This window comes from Giraffa tippelskirchi, chromosome 1, assembly GCF_054371585.1.
Source record: "Giraffa tippelskirchi isolate mGirTip1 chromosome 1, T2T-mGirTip1v1.2.pri, whole genome shotgun sequence".
In the NCBI taxonomy this organism is placed as follows: domain Eukaryota; kingdom Metazoa; phylum Chordata; class Mammalia; order Artiodactyla; family Giraffidae; genus Giraffa; species Giraffa tippelskirchi.
Genome location: NC_137275.1, coordinates 108,768,789 through 108,786,539, shown reverse-complemented (window position 1 = coordinate 108,786,539; position 17,751 = coordinate 108,768,789). Strand labels below are relative to the sequence as shown.

At 53.3% G+C, this 17,751-nt stretch overlaps 2 protein-coding genes across 9 annotated transcripts in view; one reads left to right on the top strand and one right to left on the bottom strand.

The window, feature by feature from the left end:
• LOC145506080 (liprin-alpha-1-like) overlaps positions 1–17,751 on the bottom strand; it is a 117,136-nt gene that overhangs the window by 23,626 nt on the left and 75,759 nt on the right. For 3 of the 8 annotated variants that reach the window (XM_081489839.1, XM_081489829.1, XM_081489793.1), the window contains exons 1-4: positions 11,260–11,453; positions 7,015–7,081; positions 5,473–5,578; positions 4,143–4,217 (exon numbers count right to left, since the gene is read on the bottom strand). Coding sequence is in view for 3 of the 8 variants with exons in the window: in XM_081489793.1 (XP_081345919.1) it covers positions 4,143–4,183 (41 nt within the window). In the remaining 5 variants the exon portion in view is untranslated. Of the gene's footprint in view, positions 1–1,402; positions 2,847–4,142; positions 4,218–5,472; positions 5,579–7,014; positions 7,082–7,462; positions 7,613–11,259; positions 11,454–17,751 lie in introns of those variants that run through there. The other 5 variants (XM_081489857.1, XM_081489801.1, XM_081489812.1 and 2 more) reach the window with 5 other exon arrangements.
• Positions 4,270–17,751, top strand: part of LOC145515753 (uncharacterized) — a 56,598-nt gene continuing 43,116 nt past the window's right edge. Inside the window, exons 1-2 of the mRNA XM_081517103.1 lie at positions 4,270–4,279; positions 11,109–11,495. Coding sequence (XP_081373229.1) covers positions 4,270–4,279; positions 11,109–11,495 — 397 coding nt within the window. The remainder of the gene's footprint in view (positions 4,280–11,108; positions 11,496–17,751) is intronic.

Sequence of the window (17,751 nt, the reverse complement as noted above, 5' to 3'; positions counted from 1 at the left end):
GGGCCCGCCCTGCAGTGCACGGGCTCCATTACCCATGGAACGTCTCAGTGTCGGCATGACCTGTCTTTATCAACACCAGGATGCGCTGGTGCAATCCACCCCTGTTCCATCTGGGGGTAGAGTCCTAGGGGACCAGACAGGAGGGGAAGGAGATGCCACTTGTCCACCAGAGGAGCCCGCCAGGCTCCTCTGTCCATGGGATTCTCCAGACAAGAATACTGGAGTGGGTCGCCACGCTCTTCTCCAGGGGATCTCCCCGACCCAGAGGCTGAACCTGGGTCTCCCATCTGTGCCCCAAGCTCCGACCTTCCCCCAGGACCTTCATGTGTCCACCAGCGTCCTGGGGCAGCTGCACCAGAAGGAGGGCTGGCATTTCCTCATCTGCAGGTTCTTTTGTTTTTTTTTAATAATTAAATTTATTTTTAATTGAAGGATAATTGCTTTACAATATTGTGTTGGTTTCTGCCAAATATCAACAAGAGTCATCCACAAGCATAGATATGCCCCCTCTCTCTTAAACCTCCCTCCCACCCCGCTAGGTTGTCACAGAGCACTGGTTTGCGTTCCCTGAGTCACACAGCAAATCTCCAACTGGCCATCTCTTTTACCTATGGTCGTGTATATGTGTCTACACTACTCTCTCCATTCATCTGACCCTCTCCTCTCTCCCAGCCCCCCTCCCCGGGTCCACAAGTCTGTTCTCTATGTCCGTGTCTCCACTGCTGCCCCACAGATAGGTGCACCAGTACCTCTTTCCAGATCCCATTCACCTGCAGGGTCTGAGCGAAATAAAACGGGAGCACTTCCCCCACCTGACCTTCCTCGCCTCCTCCCCCTGACCAGCACTGTCACCCTGGTGCTCCAGCCACTCTAGCTCCAGACCAATCAACTCTGACAGCCCAACAGACCAGAAAGGAGTGTGGCTTCATAGATGCAAAGAGCTGAAACTTGTCAAGCGGCTACTCAAAACCAAAGGAATGACTGACCCTTCCAGGTGCCTCCCTTGCCTTCTTCCCCTGGCAACAGGCCCACTGAAACTTTCTACTATCTATGTATGTGCCTACAGGGTATCGCATCCAATAAAGGACAAGTACGGCTCTTGAAGTAAGTCAGATGCAATAATTGATTATGCATAGAACCAAAGCAAACAAATTCACATTAGGCAGGATGCTTTTTTTTTTTTCTGTTTCCATTTTTGCTTTTTACATTTTTCTCAAAAGACGGCCAAAGGTGTGCTGGGGAAAAACAGATCCTGTAACAACTGGCCTGCAGTGCATGTGCTCTGGCCCTGTGAAACCTTGGAAGTCCACAATGTGGGCAGAAGCAGGAAAGTCTAATGTACCTGCTGAGAATTTTGGTGCCAAAGGCCTTTTTTGATAAATGAAAAGGTGAATATTATTACCTACTTCTGAGTCCATTCTCTCTTCATTCTTACTTGTAAATGTAGAAAAGTCTCTGGTTTTAAATTGACTTCCACTTTCTGATTAGTCCAGAGGGCAGTATTTCGCAGATCAGCAGGGAAGATGTTGCCCTCGGGGTCCAGCTAGTGAGGATGGAGTCATCGATGTCCCCGGTGTGTTCAGGGAGCATTCACAGCGCGTTACAGACGCTGCACTAATACTCTCCACGTGTGAGCTTCCAGACACCCAGGGGCCTCTGGTTTGCTCCTAGGACTGCGCATACTCTTCACACTGGAGAGTCACAAAGGTAGGACCTGGGTAGAAACCAAGCACGTCACACACACAGGTCTCCGTAGTTTTCCAAGGTCTGCCACGTGGCTCCTCCTGAGTGAGCTTCTCCTGAGCAAAGCCACGTTCGCACGGCTGACCTTGGGAGGCTGGTCTGTGGCCCTGGGGGTTTGAGGTCCACAGGAGGGCATCTCCTGCTCTCAGGTCCACCTGGTACCAAGACTCCCTGCAAGGTCCACGGCTCCAGGGAGAAACGCCACACGGGGTGGCCGCTCTCCGGGCCCCGAGTGTGTCCCTGGGACCCGTGAGCTGCTGTCCCCACCAGGTTGGTGGCCCCGGCTTCAGCCCCAGGGAACCCCACCAGGGGCGTGGGGGGACACGGATGGAGGTGCCCAAGGACTGGCAGAGCCCAGGCCCTGAAGGACGGGGCAGGGCAGGGAGGGACAGCGCCCCCAGGGGAAGGGTGCTGCAGGCACCAGCGAGGAGGAAGAGGCCGGCACAGCAGGCGAGGACAGTCACTCTACTGTTTGCGACTTACGAACTCAAGCTTTAGAAAAATGTGGAATCCTGGTTTCCTTTTCTATCAGGCTCAGAGCATGCCTCATGGCTCCCTTTGGGTTGAAGGGGACAGTGTGCTGGGGTCTCTGCCCCAGGAGCTGGACTGCACTGTGCGGACACGGATGGGCTGTGGCTGGCCCGAAGGAGTTTCGCAGCCCTGAGGGAGACAGGAGTGTCTCAGGTCTCTCTCCGCTGGGTACCCCAGGACGGTGTGACACCTCAGCCCGGAGGTGCGTGGGGCCCTGGCTCCAAAACCAACAGCGTTCCGACAACAACTCAGCAGCTCCCACAGACTTCACGGATGGGGCTGCTTGTCAACAGCTCCTGCGCTCCATGCAATAGTCACGCCGGCCGCTCTGTGAACGACTCCTGCTCTGAGCACGGATAGATGCCCCGTGGGCTGTTATCCCGACATCGCTGTTCATAGGCAGGACGTGACTTCTTCCTTCTTTGGGTATTTTATCCTGGGTAGGGGGAGGTGGACCCTCACTGTTGTTGTCAACAGCCCTCATTCATTGACTGTGTCCTCCGTAAACACTCTGTAGGAAGAGGTCTTTAACCAAGCTGGCTGCAGGCTGGCTTAGGAGGAAGCATCACTCCCTGGATGAAGACAGACAGAGGCTCTTCGCGGCTGCCTTGTGGAAGATTCACAGATTTCAGAGAATGGACTACAGAAGCCACTGTCACATTCGTCCTGTTACTTGGGGTTGATCCTGTGAGATGGGTGAGGCCGGGGCCCACCTCTGAAGAACCCACCCTGCCCAGGGACCCTCGGGTTGCTGGGGCATCTTGTGGGCGCTCTCGGGGCCTCGTCCTGCTGTTTGGCCAGGTTTGAGCCAGCCCTGCCCTCCTGGCGCTCTGGTCTAGGGAGTCCTGACATCTCACATCCTAACACCATCTCAGCCTGCCCCTGCAGGAGGACCCCAGCTGCTCTCAGCCACTTTTGAAACCACAAAAGGTTCAGAATCAGCCTGCCAAGCTCAACAACAAACAGAGATAAAAACGAGGATCTGTTGCAATTTGAGGAATACTACACTCAACTTAGCTGGGCTGGGGGCATGACTTCCGACAGTACGCTGGTACACAGGCATGGGGCACCTCTTCAACTGTGCCTTTTAAATATCTTTCCATCAAAAAATGATACACGTGAACTTACGTTCAAAACAGAAATAGACTCACACACTCAGAAAACAAATTCTACCATTAGCAAAGGGGAAAGGGGGGGATAAATTAGGAGACGGGACTGACGTGTACACATTATAGTCTATATACAGTAGATAACCAACAAGATCCTACTGTATTACACAGGGAACTCTACTCAATGTATTTTAAAACTCGATAAGGAAAAAGAATCTGAAAAAAACTACATCTATAACTGAATCACTTTGCTGTACACCTGAAACTAACACAACACTATAAATCAACTCAACTCCAATTAGAACATTTACAATTTTCTCGGAAAGAGGTGGGGAGGAGACAGAGGAGAAACACCCCACGGGACCATTTCTGAGCTGAGCTGATCAGCTGACCAATGTCATCATGCCTGGTGATGCAAAACACCCCCTGAGACAAACTGAAAATCTGTCAGTTGGTTTTGAAACCATCTACAAACCTTGCTGCTTTCCCAGGTTCCCATCCATCATTCTGTCTCCTCCCATGCACTGTTTGGTGTTCCCAGTCTGTTCTGAGCTCTATCAGGCCCACCTTTCGCAGACCTTTATATGATCATGGTCACACAGCAGCTGTGCACCGAGTATCTGTTTAGCCCCACAGGTAACCTTGAGATGAACCCGTTCATCACTCGTTTTCATGTTTAAAGACTATACATGAAGCCACAGGAGAATGGAATCAAAGGCCCAGAGCAAACTCAGAGGATGAGACATGCAGCTGCCTGACCTTGGTGAAGACAGGCGGGAGGCAGGCGGCAGCAGGTCCATCCGGCCGGCAGAGGAACAAGGTGGGGCTGGGGGCCTGGAGGGCAGAGGCACGTGGGTCAGACTCGGAACACGCAAACCACGGAAACATGGACCCACGTGGGTGACAGCATGGCCACTGACAGGGCTAAGCATTCATCGCACACCTACCAGTGCTTACATAGCAAACACGAAACAAGTCCACTGGTGCACAGAATGGTTTCTGTAAAGTCCACTCTGCTTTGGGGGTTGACAGGGAGTTTCTACTATACATGCCACCTCTGAATGACTTCTACTGCTTGGCTCTTTCCTAGTGTCTCATCTCAGATGTGCTTTCTCGATGGTTTGCATACCCAACATACCACAGAGTAAGTAAGAGCTAGTCGCTCAGTCGTGTCCACCTCTTTTGCGACCCCATGGACTGTAGCCCGCCAGGCTCCTCTGTCCATGGAATTCTCCAGGCAAGAATACTGGAGTGGGTTGCCATTCCCTTCTCCAGGGGATCTTCTCCAACACAGAGATCGAACCCGGGTCTCCCTGCACTGCAGGCGGATTCGTTACCACTGAGCCACCAGGGGAGCCCTGTCATTTCTAAAACACCCATGGGCGCTCAGTGGCTGGAGGGCACACTTATGACTCAAGAATGTGCTCATGTTGCAAGAGGCTTGGGTTTACAGATGTCCACCACAGCACCAAGGCAAAGTATCACATCTCATTTAGAGACATCTAGATTCTAATTTTTTACTTAAAAAAAGCTTCAGGTTTCCTGTGTTTGCAAAGTGAATTCACTACAATGACCCAGTTGTGGATACTGTTGTTCTTGGATAAAGCAGTTTTACAATGAAACGAAAGCAGGATGAAAATGCACAGTGACGTGAAGGAATCTGAATATTCCCATATTATCTGTTAAGCTCGCAGAGGATAGGTGGACTTCTGAGCTCTATCGGGTGGACTTTGTGGATAAGGGGGACTTTTCTCCTTTTCTGCTTTCTTTTAAATGAGCTAACGAATTTGGCTACGTGGAAGATGGCACATATGTGAGGGAGAATCAAGCAGTAACAGCCAACACAGATACCACTTTATCAGAGTATTAGCTGTGAGAAAAAGGAATTCTCAAAGGAAATGCAGATGTTGATTCATCAGTGGTGTGTCTCGGATTAAAAATTATTTTTAGTGCATTAAAAGGAAGAACTTAACTTATCATTTTCTTTCCTCCCAGTTGTGTGTCCACTGAGGAGATATTTCAGGGGAGGACTAACTGGGGTCTTTATGCTAAAGAGTCTGACTCCTCTCGGACTGTGGATAGGGCTCACCTGCTCAACAGGGACTGACAGAGGCTGGATCACAGCTGTGGTCACTCTTGTCTTTGGAGATGATGATCCAGTGGTCAAGGACATAGAAGTGGTTTTCTTCTGAGCTCTGCAAAGTAAGGAGTGAAGTCTTGGGTCAGAATTTCTTAAGCAGGAATTATTCTTTGAAATACTGCCACAGAACAGGCCAGTTTCTTTATGTTTGCTCAATCTGCTTCAACTGGAACTGCTTCAGAAATGGGGACCCACAACCTACAGTTAGAACAGTGGTGCTCAGTATATATTCAGAGGGGCCCACAGACAGCAGCAAAATAAACACACAGATGAAAGTACTAACTATGTATCTCAGCTCTTATTAGAAAGCAGAAAGTATTGAACTGGAAAATCCTAAGACAAAAGATAATACTTAGAAAAGCCCAGTCTGGAGCAGTAAGCAGATATGTTTAGGAAATGTTTAGGAACAGGCTTCGATATTTAATTCAAAGTTCTGGTGGTTGCTTTTCAGTCCAGCAACTGCTCTTTATTCCAGTTTCCCATTGTGTAAAGTTGAGCATGTCTTGGACTGTGGTCTTTTCTTAGTGCATAAAAGTTAAGAGCTGTTTCTAGGTCCAATTTTGCTAAGTCACAGGCTGTGTAATCTCAAGCGAGTCATGGAACTTCACTAAACTTGAGATCCTTGTCGGAATGCACAGGTAGCAGAGTATGTGATCTTATTAAGAGCCCTTTAACACATATGCTCAGTTAGCACTCAGTCATGTCTCTTTGCCACCCCATGGACCGCAGTCTACCAGGTTCCTCTGCCCATAGGATTCTCCAGGCAAGAATACTGGAGTGGGTTACCATGCCCCCCTACAGGGGATCTCCCCAACCCAGGGATCAAACCCATGTCTCCTGCATTGGCAGGCACATTCTTTACCACTCAGCCACCAGGGAAGCCCCCTTTAACATGAATGCTCAGTGATAATTTGAGGCTGAATGGCTATGATTGTTATGTATATACTAGTAAATCAAACAAATTTCTTAGCACAGTCTCAATATTCATGGAGTTTTCTACAAACTCTTGGTAGATTTTATCTTTGCAAAATAATTAAGATCCTAACATATTACTAATAATCCCTATGTCTTTGTAGGGACAATGACATTTTGAGATTTTCATGACATGATCTAACTGGAGATACACTTGATCCAAATGGAAACCCATTTCTAGCCTAATTAGATATTTTCTAATTTATGTGACAAGTTGTTTGTCATTTACATTTTAGTACTGATGTCAGTCATTTTCTCTCATTGTGACTGCTCCTTCTACATATTTATAAGCAGTCAGTTGGCACTGGAACAAACATTGTGGATGGTTAGATTTGGGGACACTGAGGATGAAATGCGGATTTCAAAGTTCAAAAGTCAAAGACTCTGTTCCAGGCTCAAGCATCTGATCTCTCACTGACATCAGCTGACCTCTTCCTTCAGCGCACAACACCAGCGGCGTCACTGAGCACAAGTCTGCTGACATTTTCTACTTAAACGGACGGAATCATACACACTTACTGTGGCATGGCTCCAGGCTTCAATTTGCAAGCTAAACTTTCACTGTCAGAATCTGTTGAACTGGCACCTGAGTGAAAAAAAAAAACACAACAAAGATGTAGGTGGTATCTATATCTGCTTCCATTAGCATATTGGGCACCTACTGACCTGGGGAGTTCATCTTTCAGTGTCCTATCTTTTTGCCTTTTCATGCTGTTGATGGGGTTCTCAAGGCAAGAATACTGAAGTGGTTTGCCATGCCCTTCTCCAGTGGACCACATTCTGTCAGACCTCTCCACCATGACCCATCCGTCTTGGGTGGCCCCACACGGCATGGCTTAGTTTCATTGAGAGAGACAAGGCTGTGGTCCGTGTGATCAGATTAGTTAGTTTTCTGTAATTTTAGTTTCAGTGTCTGCCCTCTGATGCCCTCTCGCAACACTTACCATCTTACTTGGGTTTCTCTTACCTTGGGCCTAGGGTAATTCCTCTCGCGGCCGACGCCGGCCCCCAGTCCCCGGCCCAGCCTAGCCCCTGTCGGCCGCCGCCCCCGGCCCCCGGCCCGGCCTAGCCCCTGTCGGCCACCGACCCCGGCCCCCGGCCCGGCCTAGCCCCCTGTCGGCCGCCGCCCCCGGCCCCCGGCCCGGCCTAGTCCCTGTTGGCCACCTCCCCTGGCCACCGGCCCCCAGCACGGCCTAGCCCCTGTCGGCCACCGACCCCGGCCCCCGGCCCGGCCTAGCCCCCTGTCGGCCGCCACCCCCGGCCCGCGGCCAGGCCTAGGCCCTGTCGGCCGCCGCCCCCGGGCAGGCCTAGTCCCTGTCGGCCACCTCCCCTGGCCACCGGCGCCCAGCCCGGCCTAGCCCGTCGGCCACCGCCCCCGGCCCCCGGCCCGGCCTAGCCCACTGTCGGCCGCCGCCCCCGGCCCGCGGCCAGGCCTAGGCCCTGTCAGCCGCCGCCCTCGGCCCCCGGACCGGCCTAGCCCCTGTCGGCCACCGACCCCGGTCCCAGGCCCCCGGCCCGGCCTAGCCCCCTGTCGGCCGCCGCCCCAGGCCCCCGGCCCGGCCTAGTCCCTGTCGGCCACCTCCCCTGGCCACCGGACCCCAGCCCGGCCTAGCCCCCTGTCGGCCGCCGCCCCCGGCCCGCGGCCAGGCCTAGGCCCTGTCGGCCGCCGCCCCCGGCCCCCGGCCCGGCCTAGCCCCTGTCGGCCACCGACCCCGGCCCCCGGACCCCGGCCCGGCCTAGCCCCCTGTCAGCCGCCGCCCCAGGCCCCCGGCCCGGCCTAGGCCCTGTCGACCGCCGCCCCCGGCCCTCGGCCCGGCCTAGTCCCTGTCGGCCACCTCCCCTGGCCACCGGACCCCAGCCCGGCCTAGCCCCTGTCGGCCACCGACCCCGGCCCCCGGCCCGGCCTAGCCCCCTGTCGGCCGCCGCCCCAGGCCCCCGGCCCGGCCTAGGCCCTGTTGGCCACCGCCCCCGGCCCCCGGCCCCCGGCCCGGCCTAGTCCCTGTCGGCCGCCTCCCCTGGCCACCGGACCCCAGCCCGGCCTAGCCCCTGTCGGCCACCGACCCCGGCCCCCGGCCCGGCCTAGTCCCTGTCGGCCGCCTCCCCTGGCCACCGGACCCCAGCCCGGCCTAGCCCCTGTCGGCCACTGACCCCGGCCCCCGGCCCGGCCTAGCCCCATGTCGGCCGCCGCCCCAGGCCCCCGGCCCGGCCTAGGCCCTGTCGGCCGCCGCCCCAGGCCCCCGGCCCGGCCTAGCCCCTGTCGGCCACCTCCCCCGGCCCCCGGCCCCCGGCCCGGCCTAGCCCCCTGTCGGCCGCCGCCCCAGGCCCCCGGCCCGGCCTAGCCCCTGTCGGCCACCTCCCCCGGCCCCCGGCCCCCGGCCCGGCCTAGCCCCCTGTTGGCCGCCGCCCCAGGCCCCCGGCCCGGCCTAGCCCCCTGTCGGCCGCCGCCCCAGGCCCCCGGCCCGGCCTAGGCCCTGTCGGCCGCCGCCCCCGGCCCCCGGCCCCCGGCCTCCGGCCCCCGGCCCCCGGCCCCGCCTAGCCCCTGTCGGCCGCCGCCCCGGTCCCCGGCCCGGCCTAGCCCCTGTCGGCCGCCGCCCCCGGCCCCCGGCCCCCGGCCCCTGGCCTCCGGCTCCCGGCCCCCGGCCCCGCCTAGCCCGTCGGCCGCTGCCCCCGGTCCCCGGCCCGGCCTAGACCCTGTCGGCCGCCGCCCCCGGCCCCCGGCCCCCGGCCCCCGGCCCCCGGCCCCGCCTAGACCCTTGTCGGCCGCCGCCCCCGGCCCCCGGCCCGGCCTAGCCCCTGTCGGCCGCCGCCCCCGGCCCCCGGCCCCCGGCCCCTGGCCTCCGGCTCCCGGCCCCCGGCCCCGCCTAGCCCGTCGGCCGCTGCCCCCGGTCCCCGGCCCGGCCTAGACCCTGTCGGCCGCCGCCCCCGGCCCCCGGCCCCCGGCCCCCGGCCCCCGGCCCCCGGCCCCGCCTAGACCCTTGTCGGCCGCCGCCCCCGGCCCCCGGCCCGGCCTAGCCCCTGTCGGCCGCCGCCCCCGGCCCCCGGCCCCTGGCCTCCGACTCCCGGCCCCCGGCCCCGCCTAGCCCCTGTCGGCCGCTGCCCCCGGCCCCCGGCCCGGCCTAGACCCTTGTCGGCCGCCGCCCCCGTTCCCCGGCCGGGCCTAGCCCCCTGTCGGCCGCCGCCCTTGGCCCGCGGCCGGGCCTAGGCCCTGTCGGACGCAGCACCTGGCCCCCGGCCGGGACTAGCCCCTGTCGGCCGTCTCCCCTGGCCACCGGCCCACGGCCCCGCCTCGCCCTAGTCAGCCGCCGCCCCCGGTCCCCGGCCCGGCCTAGCCCCCTGCCCGGCCTAGCTCCTCTCGGCCACGCTTCTGCGCCGAGGCGTCACAGCCGCCTCGCTTCTGCGTGCTTCTACTACCCAAGTTAAATATTCCAGAGAGTTCCAGAAAAACATCTATTTCTGCTTTATTGACTATGCCAAAGCCTTTGACTGTGTGGATCACAATCAACGGTGGAAAATTCTGAAAGAGATGGCAATGCCAGACCATCTGACCTGCCTCCTGAGAAATCTGTATGCAGGTCAGGAAGCAACAGTTAGAACTGGACATGGAACAACAGACTGGTTCCAAATAGGGAAAGGAGTACGTCAAGGCTGTATATTGTCACCCTGCTCATTTAACTTATATGCAGAGTACACCATGAGAAACGCTGGGCTGGAGGAAGCACAAGCGGGAATCAAGATTGCCGGGAGAAATATCAATAACCTCAGATATGCAGATGACATCCCCCTTATGGCAGAAAGAAAAGAAGAACTAAAGAGCCTCTTGAAAGTGAATGAGGAGAGTGAAAAAGTTGGCTTAAAACTCAACATTCAGAAAAGTAAGATCATGGCATCCGGTCCCATCACTTCATGGCAAATAGATGGGCAACAGTGAGAACAGTGGCTGGCTTTATTTTTCTGGGCTCCAAAATCACGGCAGATGATGACTGCAGCCATGAAATTAAAAGACGCTTACTGCTTGGAAGAAAAGTTATGACCAACCTTGACAGCTTATTAAAAAGCAGAGATATCACTTTGCCAACAAAGGCCCGTCTCATCAAGGCTGTGGTTTTTCCAGTAGTCATGTATGGATGTGAGAGTTGGACGATAAAGAAAGCTGAGTGCTGAAGAATTGATGCATTTGAACTGTGGTGTTGGAGAAGACTCTCAAGAGTCCCTTGGACTGCAAGGAGATCCAATGAGTCAATCCTAAAGGAAATCAGTCCTGAATAGTTATTGGAAGGACTGATGCTGATGCTGAAACTCCAATGCTTTGGCCACCTGATGTGAAGAACTGACTCATTTGAAAAACCCTGATGCTGGGAAAGATTGAAGGCAGGAGAAGGGGACGACAGAGGATGAGATGGTTAGATGGTATCACTGACTCAATGGACATGAGTTTGAGTAGACTCTGGGAGTTGGTGATGGATAGGGAAGCCTGGCGTGCAGCAGTCCACGGAGTCACAAAGAGCTGGACACAGCTGAGCAACTCAACCTCAGCCTCTTGCCTCTCTCCCCTCCCCCAACGCTGCTCTAACCATGGAGAAGTCTAGGGCACAGGACCCCCTCCCCGACCCCAGAGCCAACGGAGGAGGAAGGACAGGCGGGAACACTCCCTGCCCCGGCCCCGCTGACCTGCCGGAAGTCGGCCGGGACTCCGCGCGCCCCCTGGCCCCGCGCGTCCACCACCCCGGCCCCGCACGACCCGCGCTCCGCGCCGCCCGCACTAACCGGCCTCGCCGCAGACACCTCCTGCCCGGAAACAGCTCGTCTCGGGCCTCAGGACTCAGTCCTGCTCGGCTCGCAGCGCCGGCCTCAGAATTCGGTCTCGTTGGCGGAGCGCCAGGGACGGAGAGCGCGCAACCGGCGGCCAGGAGCCGGGGCGAGGGCGGCGGAAAGACTTCTCCGTTCAGTCGGCCTGTGGCGGAGGGGGCCTGAGCTTCGGGTTCACGGAGGGGAGCGGAAGGGTGTGTCCTCGGGCGGCTGGGGAGGGGGAGGGGTGTGTCTTGGGGGCTGAGGAGGGTGTACCCTGGGGCTGGGGAGGGGTGTGTCCTGGGACTGCGGAGAGGGGAGGGGGTGTGTCCCGGGTTTGCAGCTGAGGGGCAGGAGGTGTCTCACTGGGGGTGCTGGGGAGGGGGAAGGGGTGTGTCCTGGCGGGGTGGGGGGTGTTGCTGGGAGGAGAAGGGCTGTGCCTGGGTCTGGTGGGGGAAGGAGGTGTGGTATATCCTAGGGTTATGGAAGTCAACAAAACGGATGACAATTTCTGCCCCATGGCATCGATATCTTGGGGGAGGCGCATAAAGCAGACAATAAACATATAAGTTATATGTTGTGTTAGAATATAATAAGAGTAATTGAAAACATAGAGCTAGATAATGGAGACTGGAAATGGCAGGTGGGGACTTAGATTTTAGATGGAGTGGTCAGAGGTGGCCTTGTGGAGAACGTGACATTTAAGCAGAGTTAACGGTGGTGAGGGGGTGAGCGCTGGGATTCTCTGGGGAGGCTAAGGGAATGGCTTGTACAAAGGCCTTGAGGTGGGAGGCTGACCCGCATGATTGAGGTACAGGGAAAAGCCATGCGACTGGAGAAAAGCAAGGTGGACTGTCAAAGGAGGGGAGGGAAATCAGGGGGCCACAGTCAGCCGTCAGAGGGTCTCAGGCAGAGGAGAGGTGTGATACGGATCGCTCTCATGTGTCACATCTCATGGCATTGTCCTGGACAGATGCCACACAACTGAAGCAGGACCCGAACGATAGACCCTGTGCTTCCAGTATTTGGCTATTAAAGCGTTGCAAGCTTCCACATGCGACATTCTACCTGCTGTGTCTAAGGTATTCATCACGGCAAGTGAGATCACTGGGCTGTACATTCCTAATTCTGGTGGACACAGCCCTGTTGCCTCTCAAAGGGCTTCGCCAGCCCAGATGCCCACCAGCAATGCTGACCACTGCCTGTTCACCACGGCCTTGCCTGCAGACCACTTCGGCAAACGTCCGAGTGTCCACTAGTCTGATGGGTGAAGAGTGACGTCTCAAGCAGATTCATAGGGACTTCCCTGGGCGTCCAGTGGCTAGGACTCTGTGCTCCCAATGCAGGGGGCCCAGGTTCAATCCCTGATCAGGGGACTAGATCGCACAGGCCGCAACTAAGATGCTAAAGATTCCACTTGCCTCAACAAAGACCCTGTGTGCCACAGCTAAGACTTAGCACAGCCAATAAATAAACACAGAAAAATTAAAAAGGCATACTCACAGATCTTAAAATCAAACTTTACAGTGACCAAAGGGGAAGCGTGGGGGGAAGTAATAAATTGAGAGATTGTGGTTGACATATACACACTACTATATATAAAATAGGGAACTCATGAGAGCCTACTGGATAGCACAGGAAACTCGGCTCAATATTCTGTAATGACTTCCATGGGAAAAGAATCTAGTGTATAGGTATAACTGATTCAGTTTGCTCTACAGCATAAAGTAACACAACATTGTACATCAACAATAATAAATATTAAACATAATAAAAATTAAACAATTAAAAAAAAGGACAATTCTGACTGCCTTTCTGTGATATTCAAGTAGCTAGTTGGCTACCTGTGTCAGGATACATTTAACAGGAGGCTTCCTGTGTGCTGTTTTCAGTCTTGCATGAATTCTATGTTCTTTGGCACCCCACTCCAGTACTCTTGCCTGGAAAATCCCATGGACGGAGGAGCCTGGTGGGCTGCAGTCCATGGGGTCGCTAAGAGTCGGACACGACTGAGCGACTTCACTTTCACTTTTCCCTTTCATGCAATGGAGAAGGAAATGGCAACCCACTCCAGTGTTCTTGCCTGGAGAATCCCAGGGACGGGGGGGCCTGGTGGGCTGCCGTCTGTGGGGTCGCACAGAGTCGGACACGGCTGAAGTGACTTAGCAGCAGCAGCAGCAGCATGAGAGTTCAATAATTTTTCTGGACACAAGGTCCACATAAAATTCAGTCTCATCTGTTTCATTAAGGAATTATTCTGTTAAGACCAAAATAAAAATAATATAACTTGAAATATTGATAGAAAGACAAATATGAATAATTGGAACCAAATAAAGTTTCTTGTAATTGGCAAAAACTATACAAATGTTTACTAAATCTTTCAGGAAAGAAAAACACAAAAATAATTCAACAGATATGTCCTGTTAGTGACTTCTCTAAATTGATTGCTAAGTTTACAGTTATTTTAATTGATATTTGAATAACATTTTTTGAGATCCATGTGAAAATATTTTGAAATACTTCTAGAAAACAAATGAGCCAGGATTGCTATGAACTTTGAAACACGGAGAAAAATTCAGAGAGGTGTATTGTGGATAATATCCCAACAGAATAACAACAAAAATCACATTATAATAATTATGTATGATGATAGCAAAATCAATATGTATATATAACTGAAAAACCTTATTTGTTGTTCTTCAGTTGCTTAGTTGTCTCTGATTCTTTGCCACCCTATGGAGGGCTGCACACCAGGCTTCACTGTCCATGACCATCTCCTGGGGCTTGCTCAAACCCATGTCCATCGAATCGGTGATGTCATCCAACCATCTCATCCTCTGTCATCCCCTTCTCCTCCTGCTTTCAATCTTTCCCAGTATCAGGATATTTTCCAATGAGTCTGCTCTTCACATCAGGTGGCCAAAGTATTGGAGCTTCCGCATCAACACTTCCAATGAATATTCAGGACTGATTTCCTTTAGGATGGACTGGATTGATCTCCTTCCAGTCCAAGGGACTCTCAAGAGTCTTCTCCAACACCACAGCTCAAAAGCATCAATTCTTCAGTGCTCAGCCTTCTTCATAGTCCAACTCTCACATCCATACATGACGACTGGAAAAATCCATACTTTGACGAGATGAACCTCTGCTGACAAAGTCATGTCTCTGCTTTTTCACATGCTGTCTAGGTTTGTCATAGCTTGTCTTCCAAGGAGCAAAAGTCTTTGAATTTCATGGCTGCAGTCACCATCCGCAGTGATTTTGGAACCCAAGAAAGTAAAGTCTGTCACTGTTTCCACTGTTTCCCCATCTATTTGCCATGAAGTGATGGGACCAGATGACATGATCTTAGTTTTTTGAATGTTGAGTTTTAAGCCAGCTTTTTCACTCTCCTCTTTCATCTTCATCAAGAGGCTCTTTAGTTCCTCTTCCATTTTCACCCTAAGGGTGGTATCATCTGCATATCTGCCGTTTTTGATATTTCTCCCAGCAGTCTTGATTTCAGCTTGTGCTTCATGTGCCCTGACATTGTGCGTGATGTACTATGTCTAAAGGAAATCAGTTCTGAATGTTCATTGGAAGGACTGATGCTGAAGCTGAAGCTCCAATACTTTGGCCACCGGATGCGAAGAGACGACTTATTGGAAAAGATCCTGATGCTGGGAAAGATTAAAGGCAGGTGGAGAAGGGGTCGCAAAGAGTCAGACACGACTGAGGACTGAACTGAACTCTGCATATAAGTTAAATAAGCAGGGTGACAATATTCAGCTTTGATGTACTCCTTTCCCAATTTGGAACCAGTCTGTTCTATGTCCATTTCTAACTGTTGCTTCTTGACCTGCATTCAGGTTTCTCAGGAGGCAGGTAAAGAGATCTGGTATTCTCATCTCTTTCAGAATTTTCCACAGTTTGTTGTGATCCACACAGGCAAAGGCTTTAGCATAGTCAATGAAGCAGAAATAGATGTTTTTCTGGAACTCTCTTGCTTTTCTATGATCCAGTGGATGTTGGCAATTTGATCTCTGGTTCCTCCGCCTTTTCTAAATCCAGCTGGAATATCTGGGAGTTCTAGGGTCACTATGTGAAGCCTAGCTTGAAGGATTTTGAGTATAACCTTGTTAGCACGTGAAATAAGTGCAATTGTGTGGTAGTCTGAACACTCTTTGGCATCGACCTTCTTTGGGATTGGAATGAAAACTGACCTTTTCCAGTCCTGTGGCCACTGCTGGGTTTCCAAATTTGCTGGCATATTGAGTACAACACTTTCACAGCATCATCTTTTAGGATTTGAAATAGCTCAGCTGGAATTCCAACACCTCCGCTAGCTTTGTTCCTAGTAATGCTTCATAAGGCCCAACGTCGATATTTTAGGAATCAGTGAACTAAAACAGACTGGAATGCGTGAATTTCATTCAGATAATGATCATTTTACTACTGTGGACAAGAATCCCTTAGAAGAAATGGAGTAGCCTTCACAGTCATCAAATGAGTCCAAAATGCAGTACTTGGGTGCAATCTCAAAAACTACAGAATGATCTCTGTTCGTTTCCAAGGTAAACAATTCAATATCACAGTAATCCAAGTCTATGCCCAAACACTAATGCCAAAGAGGCTGAAGTCTATGAAGACCTACAAGACCTTCTAGAACGAACACCAAAAAAAAAAAAAAAAAAAATGATGTCCTTTTCATCATAGGGGACTAGAATGCCAAAGTAGGAAGTCAAGAGATACTTGCAGTAACAGGCAAGTTTGGCCTTGGAGTACAGAATGAAACTAACAGAGTTTTGCCAAGAGAACACACCGGTCACGGCAATCACCCTCTTCCAACAACACTAGAGACAACCCTACACATGGACATCACCAGATGGTCAATATCAAAAAACCTTCTACCTATTATTAAAACTACATTTATTTTGGATCACGCAGTCAACAGACTCCTCTAAAAGCATCTCATGTCCCTCGGGTCCAGGACTTAACCCGGGAGCCTGGGCACCCTGCTGCTCAGTGCCACTTCACTGCATGCCACCTTTTTGTCACCAGTCTGAAATTCCAGTCTTTGGAGAAGAGTCTCTGCCTTCCCACCTCCACTCTGCAGCTGCCAGACCATCTCTCTGACGTGAATAGACACCCTGCCCCACACTGGGTCTCCAGAGATACACTCACCCACCTTGATCCAATCCTCACCCTCACTCACTGCCTGTTTCCACACCCGACTCATTACCTTCCTATGATCCCCACACTTCCACGATGGCTTTAAACCCCCAAAATATGATCTGCTTAACATCCTAGCGCTTCAACTCGCTTTTCTCCACATCTCCATAATTCGTCAGAGAAAAACTGTACCACACACAACTCAACAGGCCAGGATGCCCTTGCAAAAGGAGAGAGACTGCCCCCAGCTCCTCTGGGATAAAGGCAGGCGAGGTCTGAGCCCTGGGCTGAGCTAGTGAGTAGTTCAGAGGACACAGGGTGGGGGCCCGGTCACGCCATGAGGACTCCCGAGTCTGCCTACTGGCACTGAGGGTTCTGCCTGCCACAGAGCCCGGGGCCAGCAACTGTCTCACTCAGTGACTGTGGCTGAAAGGGGCGGATTCTAAGCCCTTGAGGAAGGCATTTCTAGCCATCCAGCAAGTGGTTGGGAGAAGATTTACATCTCAAATGAGTAAAGAAAGAATTTACAACCACAAGTTTTCCAAAGTAAATGCTCTCAGAAAAAAGAAAAGATGGAAGGCTTATGATAAGGAGAAGTTTATCTAAATACTGGTCAAGCTGAGGGGCTGCTGAGGTCTTCCTGGTCACTACTGTGACTGCATGTATGCATGCTAAACTGCCCAGTGTCCGACTCTTTGCGACTCCATGAACTATAGCCTGCCAGGCTCCTCTGTCCATGGGATTCTCCAGGCAAGAAAACTGGAGTGCGTTACCATTTCCTTCTCTAGAAGATCTTTCTAACCTGGGGATTGAACCTGCGTCTTTTTTGTCTCCTGCACTGGCAGGTGGTTCTTTATGACCACAATCTCCCCGCAGCGATTGTACATCCAGGCATTTTACCAGGTTGATGGGTTGGTGGAGGAGGAAGGGCAGGCCTCAGAGCCTAGGAGCAGAGCCCCTGTTAAAAGCAGGGGCCGGATTCCCTCCTCTCACAGCTCCCTCCCTCAAGACTCTTCCTTCTCTGGAGAGTCTGCACTGAGTAAGGGGCAGATGGGCCCCTGAGTAGAGCAGCTGGAGTTTGTCAGGTGGATTCAACGGGAGCTGTGTCTTCCCTGATACTCCAAGGACGGAGTCAGTGGCAGGAGCCGAGCTCTGCGGGAGTGAGAGAGAGGATGAGCACACCTGTCCCTCCTGAGGGCGGGGAGACGAGGCCCCGCCCCACCAGGCACCAGTGTGCAAGCGGCTCCTCAGGGGTCTCAGAGGGAGGGGGCGCCATCCTATAAGTTGTTGTTGTTCAGTCGCTCAGTCACGTTTGACTCT